The following is a 14,760-nucleotide window of genomic DNA, read 5'->3' on the forward strand; positions in this document are numbered from 1 at the left end:
GGCTCCTTGTGAGCCACAGCTCCTCCCTGAACAGCCACCCCCGGATAACTGGGCCCGGACCTCCTCACTCACCTGGTACTGGGGGAAGGTGGAGGGGTTTGTGAACACAGGCGGAGGTGCGTAGTTCAGGTTGAGCCAGAGGGGCTGGTTTAGGGTTGCTGAGGTCAAAGCGGTGGCAAAGCGTGGGGTGAACACGTTCCCCGTGTACTTGAGGTTGTTCTTGTCGGCCCCTGTCACAGGTGGGTTAACTGTAAGTCACAGGAGAGGTAGAGCATTTCGTGATTGAGGAAGGGAGAGGTCAGCCTGTCCCAGCTCCATGACTGCCCCCGGGGTTAATGTTCTCACAGGTCAGGTATTTGAAAAGCTCCCAGAGGGTTCTTCAAAGATCAAGGAAAACACTGTTAGTTCACACCTTGCCAACGTGGAAGGGGTGAGAGTCCCAGCATGGTCTGGCATGGAGCATCTCCTTCATGACTCACAAGTAAGGAGGCAGTTTAGCAAGAGATACAATCAACCAGCTTGTCTCACCTACGTACAAAACTATATTCCTTCAAGTGCTTCGGAAAAATCCAGTTTGATACAAACAATTGCTACACTGTGGGAACTCATTTTTATCAAATTATTAAAGCACCCCGCTGGGGACGTGTACTTGGCAACAGCGAGGACCTTGTGTAGGTGTTGCATCTATGCTGGCGTCATTTTTTTTTAATATTTTAAAATATTATATAATTCCCTTTGGCAAGACCCCAAATTAGTCTGAATGAATGAAATTTGATGGAGTTGTTTCAGGATATGAATCCTGGATTCTTTCCTTCTATAATATGCCCTGTGGGCTTAAGAGTTAGAGATGGGGTATCAGTGTCCCCTTTTTAGCACCTTTTGTTGGGGGGAGAATGTTGCACTTAAACAGTTGTAGATGTACAAGGGAGAGAAAGCTGAGACGTGAATAATCGCAATGTAGAAATAATCTTAAAGCATGGGATTTTCTTTGGCTCAGGCAACTTGAGGGGACATAAGACATGCTGAGTCAGGGCTATATTCAAATTAACCACCAATAATGCCCATGTGACCCCTGAAAGTCAGCTAGATTTCTTGAGCTCTTCCCTGTAGGGGATGACACAGGAAGAAAGCCATTTCCCCCATTTACAGGACCTGGGAAAAACAGTGACTTGCCCATGGATGAGACAGCTGTTTGATGACAGAGCTACTCCAGGGGTCTATGAGGGTTTCTGAAATCCCTTCCTGCATAGACTCTCTCTGGGCAGGGTCAGCTTACGTTTCAGCTCCAGCCTGTCCACCTCCACTTTGCCACGAAGTTTCAGCTGCCCGCTTGGGTTCTTGGTGGCCCCAAGGAACTCATAGAGCAGGTTCTTCTTGGCCTGCCAGGCAGGCTTCTTGGCCGGCAGAGCCATGGTCATGGAACCCATGGGGTCACTGCCACCCTCCTCACCACAGGTGTCCTTCCGGCTCGGGGACCACTGGCTGAGAAAGAGGCTCTCTCGGCCCCTGGTCAGCTCCTTGGCATTTGGGTTCCGTTCTAGAGCAGGAGAGAAGCTGAGTCAGTGACTCTGGAAGACCACGTGCTGGATGGGGGCAGCATGGTCTTGTGGACAAAGTCATGGATCCTCCATGGCACACCTGAGACTCCCACCACTCTGGGCTCTCTCTCAACCAAGTTCAATCCAAGTCCAGTCCCTGAAGCCTTCATGGACCAGCACCCATGATGGTCTCACACCCCTGCATGCATGCATGAATTCATCCATTCTTGTTTTCTTCCGTCTGTCCACCCACCCATCCATCCTTTTATTCACCCATCCATCTTTCCTTCCTTCCATCCACTCATCCATCCTCCCTTCCCTTATCCCATTCTCTCCTCCTTCCAAACTTCCTCCCTTCTAGTTCCCTCTCTTTTCTTACCTTTTCTTTCTTTTCTTCCTTCCTCCTTTCCTCCCTGCCACTTCCTCCTTTCTTCCCTCTTTTCCTTCCTTTCTATCTTTTGCCTTTCCTTTCTCCCTCTTTTTTCCTCCCTTCCTTCCTGCTAACCATCTGTAGGTTGGATCACAAAGAGTCCGGATAGTTCCTGTCTTCAGGGAGCACAGTTAGCTTAGCTGGGGGCACACACATTCCCACACAACATGCAGCTGCTCCCTTGTCATAGACTCTCCTCTTGCTAAGTCGTCGTGGCGATTCAGCACACTCATCAGTGCCAGGCTCTGACCTGAGTCCTGGGGACACTTGGATGAGTCAGAGCCAGACTTGGCCCGGCAGGAACTCACAACGAGGAGGAAGAGCGAGACAGGCCCAGAAATAGCTCCGGGACAAGGCAGATGGGGACCGTGAGGTGACAGAGGGACATAGCGGAGGAAGAGGGTGGCTGAGGCAGCTTCTGTCTGAGAGGTGGGAGGGGTTCCAGGAGGAGGAGGGCCTCCAGCGAGGCCTTACACCCAGAGCCATGGGTGACCGTGGGCAAAGGCACAGAGGCACCAGTGAGCCACTGGATGTGTCGGGGCCAGGCTCAGCTCTCTCTCCAAATAGCCCAAGTCTCCCTGGTGCAAGGACACTGCCTGGACCACCAGGGATCCCCTACAACAGTGGTTTTTCACCCAATTTTCCTTTTGAGCAATGGAACTCTCTCTTCCAACAAAATTAAGCATGGCGGGGGAATGCACCATACTGCACCCATAAATACATGGTTCGTGCATGCTCAGTTATGTCCGACTCTTTGTGACCCTACGGACTGTAGCCTGCCAGGCTCCTCTGTCCATGGGATTTCCCCAGCAAGAATACTGGAGTGGGTTGCCATGCCCCCTTCAGGGGATCCTCCCGATCCAGGGACTGAACCCAAATCATCTGGGTCTCCTGTATTGCAGGCCAATTCTTTACCGCTGAGCCACCAGGGAAGCATATAATATATACACATATATAAAATTTTTAAGGCACTGCTTGACTGAAGCAGGGAAGAGGGCCTTGCTCTCAGCACCTTCCTGTTTTTCCCAGCCTGGAGGTCCTGGTCTCCGTGGAGCTTGGCTGGGAAATGGCACTGGACACATGGCGGGCGCAGTGGATCATGCTGGGAGCAATGGGATCAGAGGACTTGCGCCCAGAATTACCTGTTGGGAGTAGACACGATCCCACCAACTCTTAGTCCCACTAGCCCATGGCCTTGAGGCTGAGTCTGGACAGGATGGGGCCTGCCCTCTTACTGCCATCCCAGCAAAGGAGAAAGCTGCTCTAGCCTGAGCCAGAAGAAAATGACATTTTTAGCAAACATGTCCCTGGTGTCTTTTCCTAGAGCTTCTCTGGTTGCAGAGTGTGGCCCCCAGCCAGTGCTGAGATAACAGTACCCACTAATAATAACCCTCTCCCCAGAGGCCCACACACCTGCCATCACACCACCCCCCAGTCACCTGAAACACACTTGCTACTCACTCATCTCCAAAGCTCCCTCTTCTAAAGGCTGTATACACAGACACACACACATACACATCCCTTCCTGCCATTCCCTTCGCTCGCTCACACACATACACAACTACACACGCAGAAGGGTTACACTCAGATGTGCCCACACTGCATTGCCTCTAATACGCTCACATCTGCAAAGTTCCTCTCAGCACACCTTCACTCATACACCTGTACACACACACACACGCAAATGGTGGGAAGGTGTGTGGGACAGAACTCTCTCCAAACCAGCAGCCCTGTTTGACAGAGAAACATCCACAACTCCCTGGTGGAGAAGGAGGTGGGAGGCACGTCTCCTCCCCCGGGTATGTCCCATCATCTCACATACACAGCTGATTGTCCCGAGTTCCTTGACCTGTGGAGGCCTGCCCAGGACCCAGAGTCCAGCATGCCGTCCACAGTTTGGAGTCCTTGGCTTCCTAAAATGCTCCCACAGAATGTTCTCTAGGGTGACTGTGTCCCTGTTTTCTTAGGAAGATGGATCTGGGCCCTCCCAATATAGGCATCTCTCCTTTACCCATCTCTCACAACCTGGGGGCAGTTTTTCTTCCCGTTTCCTCCCAGCGACTGCTGATGGCAGGCAAGTGTCACTGCCACCAGTCTTCCCTCTTGGAACCATCCAGTCTGAGTAGCTGGATCAGAACAGACACAAAATGCAGAATCCTGGAACTTGGGGAGGCTTGGGAGGTGGCTGGCAATCCCAGGGAGGATGTGGACTCCTCGATTTAGGAGTGGGAATGCACTTTTCTAAAGCCCTGGGGTCCCTGGGAACAAACCCAGGGCCAGCAGTCTGCCCGCACCTGGAGAGCTTACACATTCACCCCCGATCCCTGAGAGAGGGGACCAGGCACCACGGTCAGGACAGGAGCCTCCATCAGAAGCCAGTTAAATTTCCCTCCTATTCAGCTCAGGGTCCCCTGGCTGCACTTTCACCCTGGACCCAGCAAGGGTAAATGCTTCCTTCCATGTCCTCGGGGTGCCTATGGATTTAAAAACCCAGTCGGTTACAAAACGGGCCTCTCCCGCTTCCCAAAGTGTGTTGGATTCACGGCCACCATGTTTGGCGACATGAGACGTGCCTTGTATACGAGCATCCGGCAGAGGAGGGCTGTGGGGGCTGAAAACAGCCTGCACCCTGGACCATGCTCGTCAGCAAGGCCACCTCACCCTACTTTGCACAGCGATGCTTCATGTTCCTAATGCAGCCCATGTGGCTTTCTGCTAAGTTTCTCCTCCCAGCAAGCGTGCTTCCTAGCCTTGCTCCCAGCCCCACTCACCTATCAGTTGGTACCCCTCCATGATGGGGTCAGCCTCGGGCTTGGAGCAGATCTTGGCAAACACTGGAAGCTGCTTCTTCTGAGCAGGGAGCTCAGGGAGTTTGTTGGGAAGCACAGGCGGAGGTGGGGGAGGCAGCAGCAGGAACGGGCCCAGCCCCGTGGGCTCTCTGGGTCCAGGGCCACTGAACATGCTGCTCTGCAGGAAGTCCTTGATGACCCGGGTCTCCTCCAACACCATCTTGTTGTCGGGGCCCTTGGACGTTTCTGTGGACTTCAGTGGGAATTGAGCCAGGAGCTTGCTGATCTCCGAGCTGGAGGCCCCCAGGCTGCGGCTCCTGTCCTCTGTCCCCCTGGCACTCTTGACCTTGGCAGCACGCAGAATGCCCGTGACCATAGACGTGGCAGAATCACAGTCTGGCCGGCTGCTGACGACCGACACGGCCACCTTCGGCTCCAGGAGTTTGTCACCGGCCATGATGGAGGCTCCTGGGTGCTCACTGCTGCTGGCCACCAGCGAAGGCATGAGAAGGCGAGGGGCTGGCTGTCTGGGCCCCTCAGGGTTGCTTCCGGGTGCCTCCAGATCCCCCGAGCTCTTGGTGACCAGGATGAGGTGCTCTTTGGTGAGGCTCAAGAACTCCTGCTCCACCAACAAGGAGATCTCGTCTTTGCCACTGGTGAGCTCCAGAGCCCTGCAAACAGGTCAGAAAGAGAGATGGGTTTAGGGCCCGCTCCCTGAGGGTGGCTCTGCAGTGGGGCACAGACCCCAGGAAAAGGGGCTAGAGAAAACATGTTTCCCAAGGTGAGAAGCCTATTGCTCTTCACGAGAGAAACTGGGCCATACATGGACCCCCAAGGGGTTTTTATACCATACCAACAGGCAAGAGTCCTAAGAGCTTGGTTCTGGGAATCGGGACCCCTGGGTCCTCTCCCAGTGCTCCATCTTGCTGAGTGGGCTGAGTCTGCATTTTTGTCCATCGCTCCCTGTTTGGTGGTGCTCAGGACCAAAAGCACTAAAAGACCAGTAGCAAAGGGAACAGGACTGAGTCAACAGCTCTGGACATGGCGTCCAGGGTGCCGGGGCCCCATGCACTGCAGGATGGTCTGAGTGAGAGCAGGGACAGCAAGGTGGCAGCTGGAGCTCACAGCCTGGCTCGGTCACATCCCAGCCATGTGATCCTGGGTCCCTTGCTCAGCATCATGGTACCACTGTCTTCCTTCCTGATGAAGTGGAGTATTACAGAGACACTCCAGACCATGTCTGGCACGGTAAGGGCAGTTAAAGGGACAGCCAGTCTATAGACACCTCTGTCAGCCGGGCTGGGCCTTTGGATCCTGAAATCTGCACATGGCTCCATAGATACCCGTGTCCACCTTGGCTGGCATGGCCTTCTGACCAGATCACAGACTGGGCTGCCTGGGAGCACCAGCAATTGCTTGATCCCTGCACTGATTCACAAGAGTCTTCCTGTATCTAAACACTGGCCTCTACCTGCACCTGAGACCTGGGACCTCCAACTGCACCCTTGGTGGCCGGCACCATCCTAATGAGGCCTGATGGTCCCATGGACTCTAAGCTCCTAGATGCTGGCTGTCTCCAGGTGTGGGAGAGGGTAGCAATCCTGCCGGACTGGTTTGGGCCCACACTGGCCCACCAGCATCCTTGATAAGGGGGAACCTTCCTCCCTGGTACTCCCAGGAGGACTGTGGCAGCCCACCCTGCTCTTCCTCCTGGGTGGGTTCCCAGGAAGGGTGGATAAGCTGGCCTGCATAGAGCATTCTAGAAACTGCTCAGAGTTCTAGTGCTGGTGAAAATGGTGAAAAAAGAAGCAGAGGGGAAAATTAAAGCATCCTGTGAATGGAGCTTTGGGCAGGCTCAGAGTATACTCCTGCCCTGACAGCCCATTCTATGGATTCGGTGAGCCCCGAAAATAATGACTAGCAAATGCTCCCAGCAAGGATGTTCCTTCCTGGTAATGCTCTGTATATGAACACATGCACACGGACACACACACACACACACACACACAGGTGCAGTGCAGGCATAAAATGACTCACAGTCATCACACACAAAACCAGAGGATGGTCTCTGTATCTGACAACCAGTCAGAGTGGGCACAGGCTACAGTCCCAGATGCTCCTACTGTGCCGGCATTAATCCCATAGTTGATGGCTACTGATGAGTCCCAAGGGGTCCTGGTAAAGGTCACTGCTGGCCAGGGCACTTGGGAGGCCTAGGGAAGAGTTTAAAACGTGGGAGCTTGTCACTATTCTAATGATGGCGACAGCCACCGCCTCCTGAACACCAGCCCCGCATGTGGTCTCCCCAGGCCTGGAGGCTGGGAGCCATGCCAGGAAAAAGCAGGCTCCAGTCAAACAGACTGAGAACAGAATCAGGCACTACTGCTCACTTCCTACCACATCCCGGAACCTTGGGGACTCCCCTGTGACAACGCATGACACCTATGACACTACAAGCACCCAGCCCCTGGGTGGGATGAGAACTTGGTGAAGTAACCCCTGTGCAGCCTTGGCACAGACACACACACACAGGAGCACTGGGCACGCGGTGGCTGGCAGCAGGAGCGGGCTGGTGCTGGACGCTGGCCATCGACGCCATGGAAGGGGCAAGGCCATTCACTTGGTTCTTCCCCTCTTCCTGGCTCTCTCTCCTTACTCCCATTTTTCCTCCTCCCCACATCTAGACTCAGTCTATCAATTGTGTCCCTGGGAGCATGCTTGCAATGCAGGAGACCCGTGCTCAATCCCTGGGTCAGGAAGATCCCCTGGAGAAAGGAATGGCTACCTACTCCAGTATTCTTGCCTGGAGAATTCCATGGACAGAGGAGCCTCATGGGCTACAGTCCACAGGTTTGCAAAGAGTCCAACACAACTGAGCGACTAACACTTTCACTTCACTTTTCTGCTGTGTCCCTGGGAATACTTGGAATAAAGAGGCTGCCAATCCATGGTCCCAAGTTATTGATCCCCCATCTTCTTCATCATCACCCTCAAAGAGAACAGGGGAAACTCTAGTCAGAGAAATCAGACATTAGAAAGACCAGTTTTTGCCTCTCTGTTCTCCTCCAAAATGGCACCCCACTCCAGTACTCTTGCCTGGAAAATCCCATGGATGGAGGAGCCTGGTAGGCTGCAGTCCATGGGGTCGCAAAGAGTCGGACATGACTGCGAGACTTCACTTTCACTTTTCACTTTCATGCCTTGGAGACGGAAATGGCAACCCACTCCAGTGTTCTTGCCTGGAGAATCCCAGGGATGAGGGAGCCTGGTGGGCTGCCGTCTTTGGGGTCGCACAGAGTCAGACACGACTGAAGCGACTTAGCAGCAGCAGCAGCCCCCTCCAAAACTTGCAAAGCAAGCTGTATACAGATAGATCTTCTGAATTAGAAAGACATCACAATTATGTTAATTTTTAAAAGTCAGAATAATGGTACTGTGGTTATACTTAAACAATAAAAATGTTATCTCTTAGAGATACATGCTAAAGTCTTTACAGATAACATTACATCTGGGGTTAGCTTTAAACTTAATCTAGCAGGGGGAGGGAAAAGATGGGGGTTGGGGAGTAGATAAAGCAAGATTGGGCTTATGTTGACCAGGTCTAAGGCTTAGTGAGAGGTACATGGGTTCACCAAGTACTATTAGCTCTATTTTTGTCTGTTTGGCTTCTCTTTTTTTTTTTTTTTTTCCTAAAATAAAAAAGTTCTACAATAGACGGACACACAAGTCTCGGCACGGTATCCTTCAAAGCACCAGCTCCAAGGAGAAGTCAAAGCAGCTTTTAAAAGACCCACGAGGCCTGAGGTCTCTGTACCAAATCCACCCTGCAGGTGGTCCCTCCTCAGCACCTGAGAGGACACTCCTACCTCTCCCACACCCCAGAGCCAGGCTGATGGAGAGGATCCAGAAGGAGCTGAGTGTAAACTCCTCATATTCCTCAGCCATTCTTTTCTGGAACATCATGGGGATCAATGGGCCTCTTAAGAAGCTTGCAATCCCAGAAGAGTCTGTGCCAAGAACAGAGGGGCTCATCTGGACTGCAGGTCCCCTGCATCCCTCTGAAAGACTGGCCCAGGGCACCCAACCCTCCCTGGGACAGTCTCTACAAACTCCTATTTGCTTTGCATCTGCTATGAATCTGGAAGGCCAGACTGGAAGCCAGGCATCCACATATATGCTTCTGTTTAATCTTCTCCATGCCTCTGGGCAATTGACAAAATCATTCTCTCCTTACAGATGAGAAAAGTGAACTTCTAAGAGGCTAAGGACTCTGTCACCAAAGAAGTGAAGAGGCTGTTGTGGGGATGCTCCAGGATCCAGCTGACTTTCTGACCTCTTCCTGCCCCACCCCAGCTTCCTTTTCAGGGAAAGTTCTCCAGCAAGGTCTCCCTGCTCCAAGGCTGGGCTTTGTTTCCCAGTCTGAATGCAATCAAGCATCTTGCTGGGCTCATCCCATCACTCCAGCCTGTGGAAGATCATCATAGTGAGTCCTGAGCCTGCCATCCGTGGCCTTAGCTGTCCCTGACAGCTCTGTGTCAGCTGCATGTCTGATGAGTCTGCCTCCTGGGTCCCCCGCCAATTTATGGATAGAAATGTTGAAGGCGAGAGAGTCCAGAGTCCAGAGCCTTAGGGACATTGCTGGAAACCCTCCCCTCCACCCCCAGCCTGACAGTAATCCTGGATCAACACTTTGGGGGAATAAATCAATCCAGTCACTATCACTGCATCTCCATTTCTCCTAGACAGCCTCTATCAAACACCTGCTGCAATCAAGATTCAGCACAGGTACAAGTCCCTAAGCGAGGGTTTCCCCTTCCTGCCCTTCCCACTCCCAAGAAAATATGATTCATTTGTTCCTTAGAAAACTGCATGCCAGCCGAGGAAAGACATCCTCAGAACTTAGATCAAACCATTCCCCCGCTTAAACCCTTATGTGGGTTCTTACTTCACACAATAAAAATCCAGACCCCTTTCTGACCCCCAGGGCACCCCACTAAGTGGCCTAGTTATGCCCTCCTGCTTTGAGATTCCTCTTCTTCCAGCCCCTCTCATCTTAGAAATATTCCTTTGCATATTGAGTTCACTCTAACCCCGGGGCCTTTGCACCTCCTGGACTCTAGTCCATCCTAGGACTAACTCTTAAGGAGCACTCTGTGCTCCGTCAATCTGTTTATTTCCTTCCTAGTATTCGTCACCCTGGCAAAGTATATTTTTTTAATGTCTTTATTTCTGACAACAACACATCTTCCCTGAGGGCAGGAATTGTATCGTGTCCACCACGGAAGCCTCAAGACTTTGAGCTGTGCTGGGCACCACTTCCAAGCTAAATAGGTATTTATTGAATAAATAAATAAACTGGCTTGTGAATTTGTCTTTATCCTTGTCCATTTCTTGGAACTCTGGAAATCAAAAGCTGTGTTGCCAAAAACCACCCAGCTCCTTTTACTGGTTGCAGACTCCCTGGTTTTTATTCCATTTTTCTGGCCTTCCATCTCATGTCCTTACTGTGGGCCTGCCACCCCTGTGAGCTGACAGGATGACAACGACCAGCCTGTTTGACCTCGTCCTAAGAACTCCCAACCCCGGTAAGGCAGTCCCACCGCAGACCCCACAAAGATCCTGCCCAACTCTTAGAGCCCACAGTGGGGCTCCCAGAAAGATTCTTCCCTCTCCCCACGACGGTGCTAGGTCCCACACCAAGACTGCCTGCCTGCATCTATCTTTCTTGCTCTCTCCTTAAGAAGTTTTGCCGAGGCTGGCATCTCTTTGGTGCTATTTGCTTTCTCCTTTGAGTGGGTAAAAACCATAAAATCTGCCACAGACTCTATCACAGTGTATCATTCAGGGTGGTTAACCCAGCTCCCAGGTGCTGACAGAGGAAGCCAGTCAGAATTGGTGCCCGGCCCCAGTGGCAGCCACCACTTCCATTCCGCCCACCTCCAGAAATGATAGGTGTCTGATGGTGACTCTGTACGCAGGCGCTGCACGACATTTCGGCATTTGCAGTGTACAGAGTCGTATAAAAATAAAGGCTATTGACTGGCTGGCACCCCTTCCCAGAATAATGACTAAGCAAGCATGCTGTTAGCTCCCCGACAGCAGTTCTGTGTACATGATAACACAGAGCAAAGATGAAAACTGCTATTCATCTGAGCCAAACAACAGAAAAATGCAAGCAGAAAATTGTTAGTGCTGGAAGAGGACACCAAAACAAATATTTTCTTCCCACCATGGCATTTCAGATCGATGACAAAACACGTTACCCAGGCCTGGTGCCCGGGGAACATGGCTGACTGAAGACGGAAGCAAGCGAAGGGCTCAGGCTCCATCCAGAGATTGACCGACCTTGTGGCGGCAGATGAGACCGACTCCTCCGCATGTCTGCATGGGTAGAGCAGCAGAGTGGCTAAGAGCTCACTGCCTGGAAGGAGGCAGGAGCTGAGTTCAAATTCCACGGCTGCATGGAGGCCAGACCTCCAGCAAGCTGTCGAATATGTCTAAGCCTCCAGTTCCAGTTCACAAAATCAGAAGAGTGAGTACTTACGGAGGATGAACTAACCAGCGAGGCACAGTGCTGAACACGGGCCATGAAAAACTCTTATTTGAATCCTCACAACAACTGCAATGGGGTGGGATGAAGACCGGTTATAGCTTTGACCCTGTGGTAGTGCCTGCTTGGCTTGGTTCAGTAAAGAAGCAGAGATGTGGCGAGCGCTTGGGCATTAGGGCTTAACCTCTGGTTTCTTGGGGGTTTGGCGACCTCCCCATGAGCAAGCCCAGGAGGATAACACATCCCATGGAGGAAAACCCCAAGATCCTCAGCTGACTAGCCAGGCCTGGATGACCACAGACCTGTGGGTAAGGATGAGCCAGGTCCTGCCAAGCCATGCCCAGCCCCACCCAGAAGAACCAACTGGCAGAACCCAGCCTACTGGATTGCTCAACTAGGGAGAGCTGAGTAGGAAGTTGTGGTTTAGAGGCGCTGAAGTTTGAGGTAGCTTGTTACATAGTCAGCCCTCCATATTCACAGGTTCCACATCTGTGGCTTCAACCAACTATGGATGAAAAATACTTGAAAAAAAATTCCAGAAAATTCCAAAAAGCAAAACTTGAATTTGCTGCACGCTGGTAACTACTTACATAGCTTTTATGTTGTACAATTACTTACATAGTATTCACATTGTACTGGGTATTGTAAGTAATCAAGAGATGATTTCAAGTACACCAGAAGGTGTGTGTAGATTATGTGCAAATGAGGGAGAGGGAGAACGACGGTTTATCAAAAGCCCACGGAGATCCAATTATCCAGTTTCTAAATGAAGAGGTTAAGGGCCCCATTCCCCACGTGGCCCCCACCGTGACTTGACCAAGGCTCTTGGACACTCTGGTCTTCTCGTCTGCCTGGGGAGCAGGGATCCACCTTCTGTTCCCCTGGAGCCTACGTCACAGCACCAAAGGTGGCGTCTGTCCAGTGTGGACAGAGGGGACACGGCCGCCCCTGTCAAAGCTACCTGTGTCCTCACCTCTCTTCTCCCCAGACCTAGGATTCACCAATCTGCCGAGTCCCCCTCCCATACACACACCACACCATACACACACACACACACCAGCCTATGATTGTCCACACAGCATTACATATGTGCACACGCACATTTCCCAAGCCACACGTGCAAACACACATGCCACCACCTCCCCCCACATCTACGCACACACCCATACACCACAGTCATGCTCACATACATACTAACCCTTATGTACACATACACGAAGCATAACCATGCACACGCACACACACCAGTGCATGCACACACACCCAGGCACACAGACATGCTACAACCACACACAGCTGTGTGCACACATACAGCCATGCACACCACAGCCATGCACACACACACACCACAGATGTACACATACCTACACAGGTAAACACAGCACAGACATGTGCACATACACCCCTGTACACACGTAGACACACCCATGTACATGTGCACACAACACTGCTGTAGCTTATAGAAACCCAGAAGGAAGAAAGGGGGAAGGAGGGCAGGCTCCCCCTCTTACAAGCCGAGAGGACTGGGCCGATTTTTTTCAGTTTGGGGGGTGAAGAGGGGAGTGGAGAGAAGCTACAGACTCCATTGCCACCCCAGGGCCCATGCACCTGCACCCCAAAGGTACCTGGAAACCCAGAGCTGCATCCCCTGGGCCCTCCCTAGTGAGGGGGGCAGAGTGGGCAGCAGGCTTGCAGAAAACTCTGACTCCCGCCCCTCCTCCACGCTCCAGGCTGCCTGAGGATTAAGTGAGATGAGGAATGTGAAAGCACTCGGTAAACTGTAACGGGCACTATGCAAATGTTAGCAGCTCAGACCTCTAGACCCGCAGCGCGGGGAGCGGTCTGCTGACCCTTCACAGCCCAGGGTCCAGGCTGGCTGGGGTAGGAAGTCACAGAAATCTTGGTCATCTGTCCCGTGGGGATGGTGACACCACCCGGGGTTAAGGGTGGTGGCACTCTGGAATTCCTCCGCTGCCCGAGCCTGGACTCCATGTTTATCTCATTTCTCAACAAAGGTCTTCACACAGGGGAGAGTCCCTTTTCTACAGTATCCCTGGCATCCGCTTAGAAGGCAAAAAAAGTCAATCTCCTTCCTTCAAGCTTTTCTTTGGAATACCTCTTTCTCAAAGTTGTGTCCTTTTGAAGCCTGAGGTTCCCTCATCTTTGACCCTCAAAGTATCAGAGAACTTTCTACAGATATGCACAGGAGTCCCCTGGGCTGCTTGTTTCAAATGCAGATTCCTGGGCACCCCTGCAGAAATGGCAGTTCAGTTGGTCCAGAATGGGGCCCAGGCATCTGCATTCTGAGCCAGGATTCCCTCCCTCCACCCTCTGCCTCCAGGCCTTGGTTTGGATGCAGATGGATCATAGAAAAAACAAGAGAATTCCAGAAAAACATCTAGTTCTGCTTCACTGACTATGCTAAAGCCTTTGACTGTGTGGGTCACAACGAACTGGAAATTTCTTCAAGAGATGGGAATACCAGACCGCCTTATCTGCCTCCTGCAAAACCTGTATGCAAGTTAAGAAGCAACAGTTAGAACCAGACATGGAACAACAGACTAATTCAAATTAGGAATGGAGTACCTCAAGGCTGTATACCGCCACTCTGCTTATTTAACTTACATGCAGAGTACATCATGAGAAATGCCAAACTGGATGAAGCACAAGCTGGAATCAAGATTGCTGGGAGAAATATCAATAACATCAGATATGCAGATGACACCACCCTTATGGCAGAAAGCAAAGAGGAACTAAAGAGCCTCTGGATAAAGGTGAAAGAGGAGAGTGAAAAAGCTGGCTTAAAACTCAACATTAAAAAAACTAAGATCATGGCATCCAGTCCCATCAGTTCAGTTCAGTTCAGCTCAGTTGCTCAGTCGTGTCCAACTCTTTGCGACCCCATGAACCGCAGCATGCCAGGCCTCCCTGTCCATCACCAACTCCCAGAGTCCACCCAAACCCAGGTCCATTGAGTCAGTGATGCCATCCAACCATTTCATCCTCTGTCGTCCCCTTCTCCTCCTGCCCTCAAACTTTCCCAGCATCAGGGTCTTTTCCAATGAGTCAGTTCTTCGCATGAGGTGGCCAAAGTATTGGAGTTTCAGCTTCACCATCAGTCCTTCCAATGAACACCCAGGACTGATCTCCTTAAGGATGGACTGGTTGCATCTCCTTGCAGTCCAAGGGACTCTCAAGAGTCTTCTTAAACACCACAGTTCAAAAGCATCAATTCTTCAGCGCTCAGCTTTCTTCATAGTCCAACTCTCACATCCATGCATGACCACTGGAAAAACCATAGCCTTGACTAGACGGACCTTTGTTGACAAAGTAATATCTCTGCTTTTGAATATGCTATCTATGTTGGTCATAACTTTCCTTCCAAAGAGTAAGCGTCTTTTAATTTCATGACTGCAGTCACCATCTGCAGTGATTTTGGAGCCCAGAAAAATA

General features: G+C 51.6%; 1 protein-coding gene across 1 annotated transcript in view; it reads right to left on the bottom strand.

Annotated features, from left to right (window-relative positions):
- C3H1orf94 (chromosome 3 C1orf94 homolog) overlaps positions 1-14,760 on the bottom strand; it is a 41,206-nt gene that overhangs the window by 16,484 nt on the left and 9,962 nt on the right. Inside the window, 3 exon segments of the mRNA XM_070365331.1 lie at positions 73-248; positions 1,277-1,537; positions 4,740-5,428. Of these exon segments, the coding sequence (XP_070221432.1) occupies positions 73-248; positions 1,277-1,537; positions 4,740-5,428 (1,126 nt within the window).

This window comes from Bos mutus, chromosome 3, assembly GCF_027580195.1.
Source record: "Bos mutus isolate GX-2022 chromosome 3, NWIPB_WYAK_1.1, whole genome shotgun sequence".
NCBI lineage: Eukaryota > Metazoa > Chordata > Mammalia > Artiodactyla > Bovidae > Bos > Bos mutus.